The 11,278-nt window shown below is 53.7% G+C and overlaps 3 protein-coding genes across 3 annotated transcripts; 1 reads left to right on the top strand and 2 right to left on the bottom strand.

Annotated features, from left to right (window-relative positions):
- Positions 1-37: 37 nt before the first annotated feature.
- On the bottom strand, positions 38-1,593 carry J4E83_003400 (uncharacterized protein; the record flags this gene model as incomplete). Its single annotated transcript, XM_049330337.1, has 2 exons — positions 38-1,080; positions 1,131-1,593. 2 exons carry the CDS (start codon positions 1,591-1,593, stop codon positions 38-40), a joined length of 1,506 nt encoding a protein of 501 aa, XP_049190833.1.
- Positions 1,594-4,305: 2,712 nt separating this feature from the next.
- Positions 4,306-6,021, bottom strand: J4E83_003399 (uncharacterized protein; the record flags this gene model as incomplete). Its single annotated transcript, XM_049330336.1, has 2 exons — positions 4,306-4,756; positions 4,817-6,021. The coding sequence occupies 2 exons, from the start codon at positions 6,019-6,021 to the stop codon at positions 4,306-4,308; spliced, it is 1,656 nt and encodes a 551-aa protein (XP_049190832.1).
- A 3,586-nt stretch (positions 6,022-9,607) lies between these two features.
- J4E83_003398 (uncharacterized protein) lies at positions 9,608-11,263 on the top strand (the record flags this gene model as incomplete). The annotated part of the gene is made up of 4 exons (XM_049330335.1): positions 9,608-9,692; positions 9,744-10,066; positions 10,118-10,764; positions 10,813-11,263. The coding sequence occupies 4 exons, from the start codon at positions 9,608-9,610 to the stop codon at positions 11,261-11,263; spliced, it is 1,506 nt and encodes a 501-aa protein (XP_049190831.1).
- Positions 11,264-11,278: the final 15 nt, after the last annotated feature.

Here is an 11,278-nt window from a genome sequence, read left to right as displayed (position 1 = left end):
GAAAGATTTTTTGAGCAACCGCAACTTCATGCCCGCCCTACAAGAACCACCTGAACTCTGGGTTCTTAGGCCCATCCCTGAGCTTCTCAGTCGATACATCCCTAGCAGTGTGGTTGACGCCCTGCTTCGCGTTCCTCCTCTTGTTGTCTACGACCATATAAGCACCTAGCAGCGCGGCACACACACATCCAGTCGCGCCAAAAGCCGCAGTGGTGGCTAGCGCGGGAATATACTCGGGCGCATCCTGCGGCCTGAAGATGTTGGAGCTGACCACACCCATCAAGTTCGCCAGCGGCACACCAACGGAAGTAAGGGTAACACGTCGGTTCTCGTCGGCGACGTTGTTGTTGTACCATGTTGAGAGGAGGACAGAAGGTGCGGATGTTCCCCAAGTCATCATGAAGCAGGCGAAGTATGCGACGGTAAGGGAGTGCTCCACGTCGATGGTGGCGTAGATGATGAAGCCGATGAACGTGAGCAGGAAGCCGAGGGCGATGAAAGGGAAACGGAGACGTGTGTGGTCGGAGGCAAAGGCCAAGATGAGAAGCACAACAGCTCCGACAATGTTGGGCGCAACGGTGTAGAGGTTCGTCTTGATCTTGTCGTAGCCAAGTCGCGCTACAATCTGCGGCAGGAAGAGTGACACGGACTGAAGTGGTACACCCAGACAGACCTCAATAGCGAGGAAACCATAGGTCGAGGTCTCCTTGAAGATCCCAAGCGCGTCCTTCAGATCAAAATTTTGGTCAACAACTGATGAGGAGTCAATCTGGATACGGGTAAACGCGAGCTGCTTTTCCGATTCGTTGAGGAACTTGGCTTCGAATGCGTTCTTGGGAAGGTACCAGTAGGCGAAGAATGAGAAGCAAACTGTAAGCGCTCCCTCAATGATGAACAGATAGCGCCACGAGTCGAGCTTCGATTCGATCTGGAATACGCCAAAGGCGAGGAGGCCTGAAAACGCGTTCGCGATGTTGGACGCGGCGTAGAACAGGGCTAGTCGCCTTGCAAGCTCGCCTCGACGGTAGAAGGTGGTTAAGTAGTAGATAACGAGCGGGAAGAAGGCGGACTCAGCCATACCTGTACATGGTCAGTCATGAACCTTTCGAGATCCTAATTAATGTACTTACCCAAGAACCATCTCAAAGCCATCATTCCACTCCAGTTCTGCACACTAGAAGCAAGCAGAGTTGCGCTACCAAAACAGAACATCATGATCGGCAGCACGCGATGCGGTCCATACTTCTTTCCGAGCATACCAATCGGTGGCGCAAAGATAACGTATGGCACGTAGAAGATGCTCAGCATGATGTTGTACTGATTTCCAACGAAGCCAAGGTCCTTGTCCATGTTGTCCGTTTTTGCGTTGCCCAAGTTACCCTTGTCGAGCGCGTTGAAGAGGTACATGACTGCCAACATGGGCAGTATCCGGAGGTCGAACTTCCATGTCAAAGCCTTCTCGTGCTCGTATGTGGGTAGGTGTTCGGTCGTGCCTTCGACTGGCACGGGCGCATTGGCATCTTTGGAGGAAGAGAGGGATGCCGTGACTTCAAGACCGTCTTTCGCAAGTTCGGGATCTTTGTTTGTCAACATACTGACAGGCCGAGAGTCGAGAAAGCGTTGTGATATTGTTGATGCTTGACCAAGTCCTAGCTTGGAGCGACGCGATCGAGCTGCGCTTCTTAGGCTGTCGTGAAGGAAGGTGCAATGCGACTCAACGTCGAACGAACCAACTGCGTCCACAAGCTTAAGTACGATCACCGCAAGCTAGCCTCTCCGATTATAAAATCTGCAAGAAATGCACCCATTCCGTGGAGTTACATGCGGCCTGAGGCCAAGCGCTGACGCAGCCGTTTATCCAGGCGTCGCACGGTGGTAGCGAGTGCAAGGTAACATTTCTCCGCTGTCTATCTCACGTCGCGCATGGTCCTCCTGATAAACTCCCTGCTCTTTCTGACCAATACCGATTATTTCGCCTCGTGTCGGGGCATACGTCCGGGGTTTGAGTGGTTCGGCAGCGATGCCTGTATGGAGGGATCGGCATGGAGGAGTGGAGGGGTTCATCCGAGATACCAGATACGGCATGATAAGAAAAGGCCCGTCACCATGCGGTATCGGAAGGATCCGCGAACATTGCAACTGACATCAAACCTGCGATAATCCATCGGTGTGCCTCTCGTATTCAGCTTTGCCATACATGTACGATTATCGCAACGTCGAGTAATCGTTTCGTCGTGTTGTCGTCTGCTAGCGGAGGTGGAGTGGAATTCGGGGTTGTTCCCCGCAATTAGTTGCGACCTGTCTTCCTCACTGCTATCACGTACTCAAAAGCCACCCGTTACTCCAAGTAAGAGACACCGGATATTGCATGCAGTATTCATATGTTTCTTTACACTTGACAGCAGGCCCATAACATTCCGACATACAAAATCCTAGCCAACGCTGGAGACAAAGAGAACTAGACCAGCCGAACGGTACTAGGATGAGACTCGAAACAAGTAATTGCTTCTTCGGAGAGGTAGAATTGGCCAATACCAATTCTTTCAAACGTCGGAATGTCGCCCCCAGTAGAATAGTCGTTGTGAATAGCACTGTGTCCGACCGAACGAAGACACAAGAAGGTGATGATGTTTTTTTTAGCTCAAGATTGTCCACTGCCAGTTCGAGAAGCACCACTTCCATCGCTCGGCCAAGCGTAATATCGATATCGAACGACCAGTTTGAAGGGGTATTATGGTGGAATGTTGATGCAGAGCAGGGCAACAAAACGCGGTCTAGTAACTCTATATAGTGATCTCAATGTAGGTGTATTTCCCAAACACCTTATATTCGCTGTAATGCAGCAGTAGGTATCAATAAAAGTTTGAAGGGGTATAACTCCGACTCGTGCCATCATCTTGTAGTATACTGCTCAGAACAAGTAGAGAAGGCTTCTCATCCTTGAATCCCAGGTGAGCTGTCACACGTCTACCAGATATTATCACGGATCCAGCGTGATCTTCTCCAGCCGGATCCAGGCCCTTTGGTGTGACGGAGACAGCCGCAACTTGCGCGTGTCTTACATGTTTTCCTCGATGCCTGTACCAGGCAACAAAACCATCACTTTTGCGCGAAGCCCTAGACCAGCTAGGCGGTTGACAAAAGGGTCTTCTCGTTTGGGACGGGGGGTCCGGTGCGTTCATCGAAAGAAATCCAGATTTACTTCTCCTCTTAAAGCCATACCGCGTGGGAGAATTAATCGCTTTGCATCTGCAGGTCCCTTTATCTGTGCATTCCCAGAAAAGTTCTTCATCAACAAAATGTACGACTCATGGTGGTAGTAGACGCTCTTGCAAAGCCCAGGCTCGAGTCAATAGCGGCAGCTATGTGAGGCCAATAGTCGCAGCCAGCGTAAAAGGAGTTCAAATCAAGCTATCGATCTGGAGAAATTGAGTGGGAGAGATCCGGGTTCTGTCAGGCTCGATGGTAGATGTTCAATCATCACATTGTACAAGATGGCAGGTTGGTCGCCCCCAACATCTCAGTGGCACAGTTCGCGACCCGGCAGATTGCACGTGACATCTGGCTCTGATGTTCCAAGGCTTCTCTCTTATGCCAATCACTCTAAGCTGTCTTGATATGGGAGATATGATGTCGGAGTAAGAAACGTTTTTCACCGTTAGCATCAAGCCCCCTCAATCCGATCATGCACAGTACCAAGGCCTGTTGCTTCATATCAATTCCGCTGCGCCGCCTTGGCTGTTGAATGCGGAATGGGGTTATGCGGGCGGTTATCAACGCAGGGTAGCACGATACGTTATCGGAGGACCCACAACCAAGCCTCTCCCAACATGAGCGCACGACAGCTTTCTGGATGCGGCAGCTTGACACGGGCCGTGTCTTATTCGTAGATCATCCTGATAGCGCAAGAACGTCTGTGGTTAGATCACTGATTGGGTCGAGACTTTCCAAGGGTTCGCACGGTGAGTGTACCAGAATATCGTCATCTTCATCGCGCGAGCTGTGAGTACATTGCAGGCTCTTGGTTCAAGCGGACATATTGTCTTCCGAGTCTTCTATAGTCGAGAAAGGAAATGTGTCTGCTGAAGCTCCAGAATACGTCTCGTGCATGATGACTGCATAAGACGCAACGACAGATCTGAGGAGAACAGGGAAGAAACGCAATCGGAATGGTACATCCAACCATAATATACAACGCCAGTGGGTATCCTGTAAACAAAGTGAGGCTTTTACTCGTGAACGCCTCTACCGAGTGCAGATAAGAAACTTTGTACATAAGGAAAAGAGAGACCAGACATTGTTGTCTTACGGGTTATGGGCTACTTCCTTTCCCTTCGAGGAGCGAGGGTGCAGGAAGTTAAGCCCGCCCTTGGCGACACCAGCGACATTGAAATGCAGAGGCTCCTTGGGTCCCTTCTCTCTGACCGGCATCTTACGCTTGGAGCGACCCGAGACGTACATTGGCTGCTGCGCATGACCGTTGCCATTGACGTTGGGCATGCTCTGCTTCGATCGCAGCTTGGGCTTCTTGTCGCGATGCTCGTCATCTGTGGTCTCCGTGTCGAAGCTGCGAAGGCTACTGCGCTCAGAGGAGAAACGCGGATGACTGGAATGGCTTGACGACTGGGTCGGCGCACGCTGCAGAGGGCTCAGAGGGCTCAGCCTAGAAGAACGGACCGATGATGCTGTCTGAGCGCGCTCGATCGGACTCAGCATGGCAGCGGAGTTGGCGAGGACGTCCAGCCCCGAAGGCGCCCTAGTCGCCATCGAGTGAGTTCGAGATGAATAAGTAGGAGGAGGATCCTGGTAGTCGTACATAATCTCAGAGTCCAGGCTCTTGTATTTGGCAGTGCCGTCAAGCTCCTCGTCGTGTTCCCAACAGGTCTCGTCGATGCCAGTCACGGGAGGCAAGAATCGGATTTCGTTCCAGGTGACATCTTCATACTGCAGGGTGATGTACAGGAGATCTCCTTGCATTTTGTCGTGCGCGATGCAGTGGTCTTCCAGGAAAGGATAATCCCATACACCACGGTGAACGAGATCAGGTGGTAAGAGCGTCAGCGCCATGCGGCCATAGGGTTCGTCGGCTGGGCGATGACCGGTCATTGGCATCCATGGTCTGCCACGGAACACGCCCTTGAAGGCAGTCTCGATGCCATTCGCGAAACAGGAGCTGTCCGGACTGGGGAACTCGAGGGTTTGTAGTAGCTTGCGCGAAGCACATCGTCGGTAGCCATTGCTGTCCGGATCGTACGCGAACCTCTGCGATTTGCGTGGGACGAAGACGACACGGACGCTCCACGAAAGGGGGTACTTCTTATCAGTTCGAATCGGAAGTTGACCAAGGGTGTGATTTGACTGCATCAACAGTGGCATTGGCGGCGCAGGCGAGGCCTTTGGTGTTGACAGACGCGTTTTTGGCGTCGAGGCAGCAGGCGTGACGTCTCGCGACATGCCACTGAATTGCTCCACCCGGTCGACTCTGTTCTCCAAATCCATGCTGAACTCGTCTACCATAGTGAGCCTCTCGCCCTGCACCTTGATCTGATCACTGAGCTCTGTTGTCCTATCCACCACGGCCTCGACTCGGTCGTCAATAGACAACTTGAGAAGTTGCATGTTCTCGTACATGCGTGCCTGTACTGCATGGTTGGTCCGCACCAGCTCTTCTCGAGCAAGCCGCTCCCTGAACAGCTCCTGCTTCAAGTCTTGCTCCAGCGTCTCGAAACGCTTGACCTCCTGCTTCAGCCGCTTCATCTGCTCTACTGCTTGTATGTATGCCTCGGTTGACACAGTCGAGATGGGCTGGGCCTCATGGTTCCACGCCTGGTGTCCGCACCCACAGCGGGAGCGTATGATGGAGTCGGGGTAGAAGCTACGGCAGGGGCAGCGCTGGCGAGCGCCCCGCCCCTCAGATGGTGGAAGGATGAAGCCGCATTCTCCGCGGGGGAGCTGAGGTTCGTCGCCAGGCGCGGGGTTTCCAGTCGGATGGACGGGGGCCTGGATGTTGCTATGGAACATCAGGAGTCGACCTGAGGTGGTGGTCGTAGCGTGGTTGCTGTACGGGTAATGGGCGGCTCATGGAAGGCCGGCAGAGAGGGTCTCTGGGTGTACGGAAGGAGCGACTGTGTCTACGGTATCGCACGCAGGGGAGACGAAGCCAAGAGCCTGAGGCACAACGGTTAGCTGGGGCGAGGCTCGTAATATACAGGCACAGGCATGTCGCTCGGACATGTATGGGGCTGGCGCACAAGATAAGCAATCATGGACTACGCACATTCAGAGCCGGACAGGCGGTGCACGCGGGAGCATCCGAGTGGAAGGTGGCACAATCAAAAGGACGGCAGACCTGTGCACCCGTGGGTGAGGGTGAGGGTTGGAGCAGCGGTAGAGAGCGTAGGAGCGCAGTGGGTGCTGGTCAGGTTTTGGGGCGCTGGGATGTGCAGGTACTCTTTGTTTTTGGCATTGGAACTAGCTCCCGCGCCGGGGATGGCCAGCCCTGTGCTGGGCGGGGACAGTGCTGGGCTGGTTGTGGGTGCGGTTGGAAGCTGGAGTTTGGGGTGTGTGGTGGCCGCCGAGCCAGGAGTAAGAGATAAGACTCACGCCCTCTGCCAGAAAACGCGCCAATGACACGGCGGGCGTGGGAGCCCCGAGACCGCCTGGAGTCGCCGCAGGCCCCATGTGCCCTCTCATTGCGTGCCTGCGCTGCTGCAGCCGCAATGCCCTGCAGCACACCGGGTGGCTTCTCGACGCCGCGCCCCTGTGCGACGCTTTATCGCGGCCACGGCATTCATCTGATATGCGCCTGTCTCCACCGCCCACAAGACGTGCCATGCCCTGCCTCTGGACGGTGAGCCAAACCCCACACGAGCCGAGCCTGACGGCCTGAGGCCATTTGTAACACTTCTTCGTCATAGCAGACGCGGAGCAGCGCCCCGATTCCGCAGTGAGGATGCTGGCTCTGGTAGACGCTGGTCCACGTGCAGCGTCGTCAAAGGTTTGGATGGACATGGTCGTCACCCGTACCAGACGCTTCGCAGGCGCCCGTGAGCGAGGGAAGGATCCATGGTGGTCTGTCCCTTATCGCGACTTCCTGATACACCCCACGCAGCCTGGGGTTCGCTTATCTGATTGGCTTCCCGTCGCATCAACGCAGAACAACTTTGGAACCGCCTTCTTTTTGCCAGCGCGCTGAGGACAGAGATAGTGGCCCGATTGTGGCAAAATCACTCAATGCCACACAGCCCAAGAAGCCTGTACGTCCGCCGTCTTCTCTGCTGCTTCTACACCGCCGACGGCCTTCTGTTGCTGCAGCGAACGATCGCCATTTCACATGCATGCCCGTCACCTACCCGGCACTCAGGCTTCACGGCATGCATCAACATTCGCACCCGACCCAATGCCGGTCGCTCCTTCTGCACGGGGTCTTCGATGTGGCAAGGCGCGCCTGCTCCATTGGTACTCGAGCACCAGCCTCATCCGCATCCTCTGAATGTCCATTGATGCATGTAGGCAGCGGCGTAGTAATGAAGGAGCCCGTTTGGTCGAGTCAGGGGTCTGACAGTCTTGTGTCGATATCTTCTCAACCCAATTCTGAGGTCGACGCTGACCAAAACACGCCACACACGCCACCCCTTGTTCGTGAGACAGACCCTCTCTCGCGCCAACGTAGGCGGCACAGTCAATCGTCTCAAGCGGCGCAGCGCCTGAAGAGTTGGTGAGTTCAGGATAGTCGTTCTGAACGCGCTCTGTCAAACGCGCTGTCACATGAGACGGTGTGTTAATCCGTCGCACGCTCCTCCAAGTAGCGCGCTGCAGGACCGCGCACCAGCTCAACCACCGAATCCCACGTCACGTAAAGACGTTACACACGCAGGGCCTCGGCGAAACGTGGACGATGCTTGCCACGATGACTGATTCGTCCCACACAGCGCGGCATGTTCATCAAATTCCATGACTTCGCTTCCATCGCGGTGGAACCGATGGGGTAATGGATACCAGTTCCTTCCAAACACTGCAGACTTTGACTGCACGTTTGCTCCTTCGAGAACTCCTGCTACCGGATACTTGGTAAGTATGACATCTGTACGACCACGGAAATATATCTTTTCACGTCGCGAAACGTCGGTATCCCACGTCCTCTTAGCGACATGCCATACCACTTTCCTTCTTCGGCACCGTCACGGCGTGTTCGCTTGATGACATTGCATCGCTCAATCGCGTCTTACTTACGCCCTCAACTCCCCATCCAACCAGAAAGGCTAGCCTCGCGGGAGTAGCCGTGGGGCAGCCAGCAATGTGTATCGCGTCCTTCCTGAAACGGCTGTGAAAATCTGCGCATATTTTATTTGCTTTTCTGTGATCCTGCCACGCGTGCAATCGCTGCAAGTCATCGCACCTTTGGAGGATTCCCACGTGCTGAAAATAAGATGGGAACGGTTGTCATCATAAAACCGGCTCTCATCGGGCCTGTGCCTCGATCTCTGCTTTCGCGACGACGCGACATGCAACGCTCGAGCACGCGCGGCCCAGGAGATATGAGTGCTCACTCGTATATTCCTAACGCGATCACGTGGCCAGAACGGCAGCTGCAGTCAGCGGGGAGCGGTCCTTTTCATTTCCATGACTGCCATCGTGGTTGGACAACGTACGGATAGGGGTGCAGAATCATATTTGGGCCTTCGTCTCAACAACCGTGCAGCAAGGTTTGGGCTTGCTGACGATGTCTTACTGCCCTCGGAGTTTGCCATGGACAAGGCAGTCCCGGGCACGTCGGGCAGATGACGTCGGAGCTTCGGACGGATCATTCCCCGTCTGAATCTGCCAAGATATCCGAGCATCAAGCCGGTCCTCCTCCAGCAGCGAGCCTAGAGTCGGGGACTACTTACTTTGTCGCGTTCTCCACTACTCTCAGGATTACAAAATGCCGGAAGAGAATTGGATTGCTCATGGAGGCGTCCCCGCGTGCGACTTATGCCATTCCCGAAAGGTGAGTCGCCGACCCAATCGGGCCACTACCCGCATTGCGACTGAAGCGTTGACAGCTCGCAGGTGAAATGTGATCGCAAAGAGCCATGTGCAAACTGTGTGGCAGCCAAGACGGAGTGCTTGCGCAACAGACACAAGCGTGTTCCTAAGCCTAAAGTTCGGACGTAAGCAACTGCCCATCTCTCGTGCTTGTGACAGATGCAGAACAGGAGTTCTTTTTCTCGATTAGCACCTTTCGTTCCAGCTCTGATGATGATGCAGGGACGAAAAAATAAAAGCTCTCGTGGAGCGGCTGTCGAGTCTTGAACACTCGGTCCAGAGTGTTCACCGAAGCCCAAGCCTGGCGCAGGAGCAGGAGTGTACAAACAGTTTCGCTGTACCGACCATTGAAGCATCGTCAGACCGACCGACAAAGAGGCAGAGAACAACAAGCTCGCTAGACGTGCCGGCCCCGGTGGCAGCTTCGGATGTTGATAACAGTCCCCAGACAGCACATGAAGCTCGTGTACATATTAGCAAAGAGCTCTCTACCAATGGACTGCTGTCCGGTCATCAGCGTTCGGTCCTCGAGACCGCCATGTCGTTCGTTGACCAGCTATCAAATACCCCAACGCCGACCATGACTGATCGAAGTACCTTTGACGAGTCGATGCATGTCTCTACTGAAATATCCAAGCGCGAGATCTTTAACATTATCCTTGGCAGTAAGTCGATATGCTTGGAGAATCTTGACACAGAACTGATGAGACTGCTAGCTGAATCCAAAGACCGAGGCAACGCTGCCGTTCGCTACCACACTGTCGATCATGTACCACCAAAGGCGTTTGAGAAGATCGCGCTCGCTTTAATGGGAGGAAACGCGGACGAGAAGACCCTTAATCTGTACAAGGTCATTGTGCACTTTCAAGGCGCTGTTGTACTATACGCAAATCAGCTACAAGGCCCCAAAAGCGCAGCCGTCCAAACGCACATCCAGCAAATGGAGTTCAATCATCTGACAGCAGCGCTTACTGCTCTGGACCGCATTAGTTTCCTAACCGCGCCATCCCTACTACTTGCTCAGGCCTTGATCACTGGGGTACGTCTATGGTAGCTGTGCTACTTCGAGATGATTTACTAATAGATGCAGGCCATCATGATGCAAATTATGGGTAACCCAGTGAGTTGTTGGGAACTCACGGCACATGCATCTCGCACTATTGTAGCTCTGGGATATCACCACATTGATAATCCAATGCCTGAAAGTGATTCCGAAAGCGAAATCTATGCACTTGTCGGCCAATGCGCATTTCTTGACAGTATCATGAGCCTTTTGCTGCTGCGACCAAGATCTCTTCCTCAACTTCCGGTCAAAGCCTCGTACTTGTTACGAGCCGATCCAGCCAGCCCTATGAGCATTCTAGAGATGCTTCCCGTACTCGACAAGATCCTGGATCTGACATTGGACACGAAGCCATCGCCTACTATACTCAACGATGAGGTTGCGCAACTACGGAAAAAGATGAAGGAAATCTACGAGCTCATGGAGAAGGAACGGCAACTGCATCTCTTGGATAGCAGAACGGATGCTCTCATACACTGGAAAAGCATGGAGTTCAGATACTTTTCTACCCTGACGTCGGTCCACCGCCTGAGTCCCACCGTTACGACAAATCCCTTGGAACGAGAAGAGTGCCTCCAAAGCGCCCGGAAAGCACTCGAGTGCGCAAAGTACATAGAGGAGCTCGGAAGATCTTTAGACCATTTCATTGAAGGCTATGATCCTTATCTCGCTTGGTAGGTGCAAGAAAAATTGGCGAAAACACTGTTACTGACAACGACCAGGAGCATGCTTTCTTACCCACTCTGTCCCTTCTTCGTCGTCTTTTGCAACGTCGTCGGTACATCCAGCGCCCAAGATTTCCAGCTCCTCCAAGATGTCACCGATGGTCTTTCTGCACTCGTTACAGAGAACAAGTATGTACATCGACTACATCGGCTGTGTGCCACGCTGCTGGGCCTCTGTAGGCCCCTGGTGCAGGGCTCTGGTACCCATGGACAGACACAGCACCCAACTGGAGACTCGACTGGACCGTTGACCACCTATCCCATGTCGGCAGCTTTCGGGAACGGTCCTGGCATCTTGAACAATAGCGGGAGTGACAACACTGCTGGTATCATGCCATCTTCATGGAACGACGACATGATGTGGCAGCTGTTTCAGTCGCAACCTTCTCTGGACTGGTTCAACGCTGATATATTGGATCCCTCTTGGGGTCTTGGACAAACACAGTAACTGCGAATCTGAGAT

This window comes from Alternaria metachromatica, assembly GCF_023757995.1.
Source record: "Alternaria metachromatica strain BMP 0045 chromosome Unknown scaffold_5, whole genome shotgun sequence".
Taxonomy (NCBI): Eukaryota; Fungi; Ascomycota; class Dothideomycetes; order Pleosporales; family Pleosporaceae; genus Alternaria; species Alternaria metachromatica.
This window is presented reverse-complemented; position numbering and strand designations above follow the sequence as displayed.